We start from the raw sequence: 8,456 nt of genomic DNA on the forward strand, positions 1-8,456 counted from the left end.
CTGTTCACAGGGCAATTGCTTAATTTCTTTTTTATATTTCCAAAATTTATATGGGTGGGCCCTTCCCGCATGCCCAATAAGAAGGCTATACTATAGAGAATTGAGTTGCCCCCTTTAGCACAAGACCCCCTGAGAGCGGCCCTGTCTGTGCACTGTGCTAACAGACTTGAAGACAGGCCCTTTGTGAAGGGATTTCATTACATATAGCGTTTTCATTACACTGTTCCCTTCAAGAGACTCATGAGTCCCTAGAAATATTCCCATGCACCTTTCTCTCCATTATCTATGCTGTCAGTATAAGAGACTGCTACTTGTGTTCAAGGGGTGAAATGAGGTTGTTCCCAGATAGAACAGGTTAGCTTCTTACATCATTAAACGTGTGAACCGGTTTTCATAAGAGACACTCTGAGCTAAAGGGACAGGTTTGTGTGACAGACTCTCACGCCTACAGCATTCCAGTGTGTTCGTCTCACTCCTCTGGGCTGGACAAATCACACACACACAAAAAAACTCAAACTCACGAAATCAAGGCTGGAGCTGAGGTGGAGAACAGAGAGGTGTGTTCACCTCCTTACGCTCGTGTCAGTCAGTGCATGAAACTTCTGATTCCAGTGCCTGTGGTATTTAGTTTCTCAGTATTGCCTCAGCGCAGAACATGTAGGAGAGGAAGGAATGTGAAAGAGGGAAGACTCATGGCAGAGGTATTCTCAGGACGTCCATTGCTTAACAGGACCATATGCAGGCTCATGCAACCCTTACAGAATTGACTCATGGCAAATATGTGAGGAGACGTGCATGACTGACAGTTTAATATAAGTAATTTGAACTGAAAAACATTGCAAAAATAGGGCGGTACCCTAAAGCTACGACGGAAATGTTGTACCTTATTTACCCCTAAATGGTACATATTACTACCTTAAAGATACATATTAACACTTCAAAAGTGCAAATGAAAACCTTTTGAAAGGGTATCACACCAGTGAAAGTTTTTTATCTTTTTTTCTGAGTGTACAAAAAATAAAATAAAAATAAATAAATAAAAAATAGAAAATAATAAAAATGTATTATTATTAAAACTATTAGCTATTAATTATTACAATTAATTAAAAAATTGTAATTAAAACAATTTAAAATCTGTGGAAAAATTGTAATGCATGCAACTATAAATTTTTTCTCATTTTTAAAGTGAATTATCTTATAATTTAGAATGAAAATATATTACTCATCAAAACAATACAGTATGTGTACTTTTACAGTAGAAAACTACTGTTTTTTGTAAGTAAAAAGTATGGGTCACTCTGCGAAAATTTGTAAATGGATATTTCCAGTAGACCTTGCATGAGTTTTTCACATTATGGTGCTTTGTGTTATGTTATTTTAATTGTTTAGTTAATGTTTATCGCATTATTTTTTGTGTTGTATACTGAGTTATATGGCATTTTTTTGTTTGGGTGGGTAATGCTGGATACATTCTTGATGAGTTAAAAGTTCAAGGGTCATACGGCCTTCCATTTCACCACTTGTGTTATTACTGTGGTTAAAAGACAGGTTTTATTAACATCATATCAGTTAATATATATGTATATAAAATGCAAAATATGCATGCACTAACATCCTAGTCACCATATTTTTAACGAGTGACTTTTTATTGATTAATTCATTTATTATTATTTATTTTTTTTGTAATGACAGCTGCCATTTGTTTACTATGTTAAACATACAGCAACTATTTTTTTGTTTTCTTGTCTAACCCCAACAACATTCTTTCAACTTGAAATCTACTATAAACTCTCACCTCATCCCTAAGGCAATGAATGCATTAGAATGTTTGTCCAGAAACTTATATTAGAATCTTGATGGCTTCTAATATACAGTAAAGTACATTTATAGAAAACTGTAAATTGTAATCATATTTCACATTTACTATTTTTTATTTATTATTATAGATCTTAGATTGTTCAGCTGTCATGTTAGGGAAATAAAGTCATGTGTAAATGTAAATGTTGTGGTGGACTGGGTGTTGATGTTCACGTTCTCAAAAGCTTTAGAACTGTAGGCATGAAATGTTCTTTTCCATGCGAACATCTGGAACATTCTTCCACACTAATTGTTTTGCTGGTTGCTAGGTGTGGTTTCAGTAAGATAACAGACCTGAGGAGTGTCTTGATATAATACATTAAGTTACGAGACCAGTTCAGGCATGAAAAAGCCTCAGGCATGTGCTACCTTATACCCAATGCTTGTGATTGCTACAATGTTGCTCAATAGCACTTGACAGAATGAAACAGTTCCTGCAGAGTAAATTTCATAAATCATGCAAAAGTTCATGGAAAGCAGGTTCTTTTAATAAAACGGCTCAAAATAAATACATTATCATATACACATACATACAGAGGATTCATTTACACTACTTTTACATGTCAGTTTACCTGTTCAGACAACAAAAAAGGCAGATGATAGGGAGAGCAAGTTTCCCATAAAACATATATTTTAACTGTATAAACAATGTATAATGTGCAAATTACATCCAATTCAAACATATTCAGATGTACAAATCATAGTAAACATTCACATTTCACTGCTTCAGCAGCATGTGCAAACCAGCAAGCACTGCGTCCATTCAAGTATAATGTACAACACAGGGGCGCATTAAGTCACCCCATTTTTGCACTTCTTTGAATCCGCAATGAAATCAAGTAGAAATGTGGACCGCAAACGTGTCTCAGTCTCATCTTAACACAACGGAGTAACATTTGCCATTCTTCCCCAGGTCCTGTTTATCAGACGGTCCGTGTAGGGTGGGCCTTTGCATGCCAGGTGTCTCATCCTATGTATTTCATGACCTTTGACCCCAGGCCAAACAGAAAGACGCTGAGGACTTGGTATAATGAAGGTTGCCCTGCTTGTCGTCACCAGCCGAGGTTCCGGGACCACGTTTTCCACATGAATGTGGTAGTTTTTACCTTTGTTGTTGTCCACGAGATGCAAGTTGCTACTGCCGGGTCGGAACACCACTACGAACTCCAGGCGCTCCTTCGGGTCCAGATTAGACGGTAGCGACACATTAAAAGAAAACAAGTCAGTCTCTGAAGTTGCATTTGGTTCCCTCACATAAGTGCATGCAATGTCTTTATGACTTCGCCATGAGTCAAAAGTTATGCGGATGAAGACGGTCTTGTTGAACTTAATGTTGTAGACCCGTACGGTCCCGCTCAACACCTTTTCGCTCAGGCTACAGCTTTCCAACTGCACTAAGGTTTCCTTCAATCTTGCACGGTCTGCAACAGGCTGTGGAAAACCAAGCTTAAGTCGCAGTATCACGCTCTGCATGGGCGTTCTAAGCTTTTCGTGCTCCTCAGGCTGCGGGGCGTCTTCCGTTTCCATCTCTGAAGGGTCAGCAGTGAAGATGCGCACGGATGTGAGAGCGAGACCTTTAGCATCAGCGAACACAACTCGCTTCTTCTTGCGTAGCGTGCCGGTGCTAGGAGAGTATGAGGACAGGGAGCTGGCAGAGCTGGATGAAGATAGTGAAGATGTAGGTGAAGGGGGTGAAAGTCTGGCTAGTTGAAGCTCTGGTGAAGACACGTTGGGTGAAGAGCACCTGAGAGCAGACATGCCAAGGAGCAGAGACACCGGTGTGCTAATCTGCGCATGCATGGCCAGATCCACCGGCATCACTCGATCAGGTAAAGAGTAACTGCTGAATCCAAATGTTCTGTGAAAACACATAGACGAAAAGATATATTAGACAATTTGGAAAATATAGAGATATGCAGTTGGGTCCAAAAGACAGATCACACCGAAAGTATAATCACATCTAATTTATAGTTTGAAATAGTTTCAATGATAAAATGCAAAATAAAGCATTTTTACTAGTGGTCTCAAACAATGTGGAGTAGCTAATGTGGCAATGTTTTGTAATCAAACATCCCAAAATACATTTGAACTTAAACTGTAACTTCATTAAAAGCAATTATTTAACTTTCTGTAATATCACATGTATTATTTTGTGCAGAAAGCTAGTGAACTCACTTTGTGCTGCTCATTTTTGATTAGAGAGATGAACGTCAGCTGAAGATGATTGTTGATGGAGAAATATCTGCAAATGAAAGAAAAAAAGTTTAAGTAAATGCCTTCAGAAAAATTCTTGAGACCTGTGACTGAATATATTTACTGAAAACTATTCACTTTAATAGAAGCGTTAGGTCAGTAAACTGTTTACAAACGACAGATGCTTAGTAGTAATATTGTTAAAACATGCAGAATTATTAAAAGTCCTTCACTCACCTCTGTCAATAAAAAGATGCGCTGAAATTGATTTTCCTTGAACTTTAAATGCAGAAGTGCAGTCAATGCCAAAGAAATAACGCACGACAGAAGTAGTTATGAGAAGTAAACATCACTGTTTGCCATCGGCGGACCTTCACTCAAGCGCGTGATGTTGTTGTTGTAGAGCAGCGCTGTTTCTCTGGGGCTTTAAAGCGCTCTTGAAGGGGCGGGGCTTATTACAGACGTCACAGGTGTAAGAGTCTCAAAGCACAGCGTGTTCTGAATGTATGATGCAGCCTATTGTTAGTCTCAACGAAAGTACTGCAGAGTTCACGATCCCATTAATTCATCCGTTAGTTCTGACTGATCGTTTTCCATTGAGTGAGTAACAAGAGGGAATAAGAAACAAAACAAAACGGAACAAAACAGTTAGACATCATGAAACTCTCACTATAGTTTAAGTCGACTACTTAAAAAGATCAACAGTGAACATGAATCACAGGAGAATTTTCTCAGTTTTTATGAAAATCTTGAACATGATATATTAGACAATTTGGAAAATATAGAGATATGCAGTTGGGTCCAAAAGACAGATCACACCGAAAGTATAAATCACATCTAATTTATAGTTTGAAATAGTTTCAATGATAAAATGCAAAATAAAGCATTTTCACTAGTGGTCTCAAACAATGTGGAGTAGCTAATGTGGCAATGTTTTGTAATCAAACATCCCAAAATACATTTGAACTTAAACTGTAACTTCATTAAAAGCAATTATTTAACTTTCTGTAATATCACATGTATTATTTTGTGCAGAAAGCTAGTGAACTCACTTTGTGCTGCTCATTTTTGATTAGAGAGATGAACGTCAGCTGAAGATGATTGTTGATGGAGAAATATCTGCAAATGAAAGAAAAAAAGTTTAAGTAAATGCCTTCAGAAAAATTCTTGAGACCTGTGACTGAATATATTTACTGAAAACTATTCACTTTAATAGAAGCGTTAGGTCAGTAAACTGTTTACAAACGACAGATGCTTAGTAGTAATATTGTTAAAACATGCAGAATTATTAAAAGTCCTTCACTCACCTCTGTCAATAAAAAGATGCGCTGAAATTGATTTTCCTTGAACTTTAAATGCAGAAGTGCAGTCAATGCCAAAGAAATAACGCACGACAGAAGTAGTTATGAGAAGTAAACATCACTGTTTGCCATCGGCGGACCTTCACTCAAGCGCGTGATGTTGTTGTTGTAGAGCAGCGCTGTTTCTCTGGGGCTTTAAAGCGCTCTTGAAGGGGCGGGGCTTATTACAGACGTCACAGGTGTAAGAGTCTCAAAGCACAGCGTGTTCTGAATGTATGATGCAGCCTATTGTTAGTCTCAACGAAAGTACTGCAGAGTTCACGATCCCATTAATTCATCCGTTAGTTCTGACTGATCGTTTTCCATTGAGTGAGTAACAAGAGGGAATAAGAAACAAAACAAAACGGAACAAAACAGTTAGACATCATGAAACTCTCACTATAGTTTAAGTCGACTACTTAAAAAGATCAACAGTGAACATGAATCACAGGAGAATTTTCTCAGTTTTTATGAAAATCTTGAACATTTGGAAACGTAATTGGAATAAAACTGAGGATAACTCCATGATAATAGGCCTATGTATTCCTTGAATGCACAAATTACTTTGGATTTAAAAAATAGTTATACATTTAAGTTCTTGCTTGGTTGCTTGATTTCTTGGAAATGATATACAATAACAATATTGTTAACATATTAATTATTCTTTGTTTTCTTCGCACTTTGAATATCATATTTCCAGTAAGAAATATAAGAATGACATGAAAGAATGCTCTTCTGTTGTCTTTTTGGCAATAAGCAAACATAAGTTTGAAAAATTTTATAAGAGTGCAAATTTGTTGGGTCATTATGGAAATTAAAAAAGAAATGCAAAAAGGTGTGCACATTCAAAAGACCAAAAAGTGGATACAGGTGTAGGACAAAAAAGTAACAAATAACAAACAGAGAGAGAGAGAGAGAGAGAGAGAGAGATGCACACTGAAGTTACAGTTCAAAAGTACAATAGAATAAAATAAATAATTAAAATGTAAAAAATTCTAAATCAGCTACACACCGAAACTCAATCTTTAATTTTCACTCAAAAACTCTACTTTTTAAAAAATGATTTTGTTCTTTGTTTAGATCATACATTTTAATAAAAATCAACCCCTCTGTCCTAGTTAAAGGAACACTCATCTGTGACTCTCTATATATGTACATAATATGTGAACAAATTCTTTAGCTACATTTAAAACAATGACTGCTCTTGACTTTTCAGATACAAGATAGACATGTAGTTTTACACATAGTGCATGATTGCATAACATTACATAATTTGGATTAGCACAAACTAAACAATTACTATACAATAGATAAATCCCATTAAATAATTCCATTCTGATGTATGAGCTACTTTTGAGGTCACTGTAAAAATCAGATAAGCAGTTACTTGTGTTTTATAATATCAGTGTTGCCCATTTAGAAAAACAGAAAGCCACTTGAGGTCCCAGGTAATGTGTTATCATTTTCTAAGGAACGCTAAATTTCCTTATACTGTAGATCTCAAGCTAAATAAGACCTATTACATATCTGGAGTTTGAAATTAGAAAAATCATTTCAGTTTATACAACACATAGGCCTAGTTGAGGTCATATACTGGCAGGACGATTTGTGTCATGAAGTTACCTGCACAAGTAATTTCCTAAAGCAGACACAATAAATCTCCAAAAGCTCTAGAAAAAACCTCACCCTAATAGAATGTAGTCTGATGATCTAAACATAAATTACTTTGACATTTTTTCACTGTTTATCTGCAGTTGGTGGAAACTGGTTGTTAAGTTTTGATTATATAATAATTGCTAAAAAGATTCATGCTCAAATGCAAAGAAAACAGTTAATACTTACATAATATAAACACTGTAATAAATATAGGCAGCAAATCTTATGTTTGGATTTTTCAAAAGCTCATGCAGTCTTTTTAAATTTGCATTTCATTTTACATTACAATTTACATTTCATACATACATTACCAGATAAAATCAAACAACTGGGCCCAACTTGACTAAAATGTTATTGCAGCCAGCATGTGAATTGTTATTGCAGATGAGATTGATAAAAGCTCCACAGAAACATGATTAATGTAGGTGTCACTTCATATTGTAAATATTATTACGGCATCTGTGAACTGGGTGAAATCATCTTGTGACATTTTATCAGTGAAATCGAAAAAGATATCTGACACATTTATTCAGCTGAATTGGGCGTGCTTGATAGTGCATGTAGAGAGACTGTATAAAACGTGCAGTGTTAAGGGTCCCAGACAACATCATAGTGTTGGCCTAGATCCGGCCCACATCTGGCCCGCATCTATTCCACACGGGCCAGATGTGGGCCGGATCTGGGCCAACACTATGTTGCTGTCTGGGGTAGTACAGAACCATGGTTGGAAATCACTTGTTGTAGAACCTTCTCCTGATATACAACTGTTTTCACTGAAGGGTTCTTGAATCAACACATTCTCCTTGCCACTGTCACTGGGGGTTGTATCACAAATAAACTTATAAAACTGTTTTGGAAAAAAATATATTGTGAAAAGTGCTATGAAAATACATTTAAATTGAATTACATTTTTTTTTCTTTCAGGTTTCTACACTTATTCCACCATTTTGAGCTTGTTTATAAACCTACTTTTCAAACTTCTCCTAGACCATTTGTCCAATTAATGCCAAATTTTGTATGTGTCATCTAGAGAACCTGTTGACAAAAAGTTATCAAAAGAATTTGGATTCATCAAATGGTTTGGAAGATATAGTTTAATAAGTGCATGGAGCCACTGCTACAAAATGAATTGGCTTATATTTTCTAACGGTTTGACTCTTTTGATAACTTTTTGTCATTAGTGTCTTTAGATGATACATGCAAAATTCTGTGAGAATCAGTCAAGTGGTGTAAGAGGAGATTGAAAAAGAAGTTTTTGCCTACTCAAAATGGCCGACAGACTACAACACGTTGTACAAATATTATCCACTAGAGGGAACCACAGGGAAATCATCTTTATTTTTCTATCAGTTTCCATCAGTCTAAATAACACATAAATAATTTTTACAGAGGTAAACCCCCCCCCCCCCC

The 8,456-nt window shown here is 36.2% G+C and overlaps 1 protein-coding gene across 2 annotated transcripts; it reads right to left on the reverse strand.

Annotated features, from left to right (window-relative positions):
• Positions 1-2,323: 2,323 nt before the first annotated feature.
• LOC107713390 (protein phosphatase 1 regulatory subunit 3C-B-like) lies at positions 2,324-5,533 on the reverse strand. Of its 2 annotated transcripts, none has more exons than XM_016518888.1 (3): positions 5,358-5,533; positions 5,103-5,169; positions 2,324-3,715 (listed from the first exon to the last, which is right to left on the reverse strand). In XM_016518888.1, the coding sequence occupies exons 2-3, from the start codon at positions 5,114-5,116 to the stop codon at positions 2,734-2,736; spliced, it is 996 nt and encodes a 331-aa protein (XP_016374374.1). In that variant the 5' UTR covers positions 5,117-5,169; positions 5,358-5,533; the 3' UTR covers positions 2,324-2,733. The 2 variants fall into 2 exon arrangements, with proteins under 2 accessions (XP_016374374.1, XP_016374373.1); XM_016518887.1 differs by lacking the exons at positions 5,103-5,169; positions 5,358-5,533 and adding exons at positions 4,033-4,099; positions 4,288-4,463.
• Between the last annotated feature and the right edge of the window lie 2,923 nt (positions 5,534-8,456).

This window comes from Sinocyclocheilus rhinocerous, unplaced genomic scaffold (assembly GCF_001515625.1).
Source record: "Sinocyclocheilus rhinocerous isolate Xijiao unplaced genomic scaffold, SAMN03320098_v1.1 scaffold688, whole genome shotgun sequence".
Taxonomy (NCBI): Eukaryota; Metazoa; Chordata; class Actinopteri; order Cypriniformes; family Cyprinidae; genus Sinocyclocheilus; species Sinocyclocheilus rhinocerous.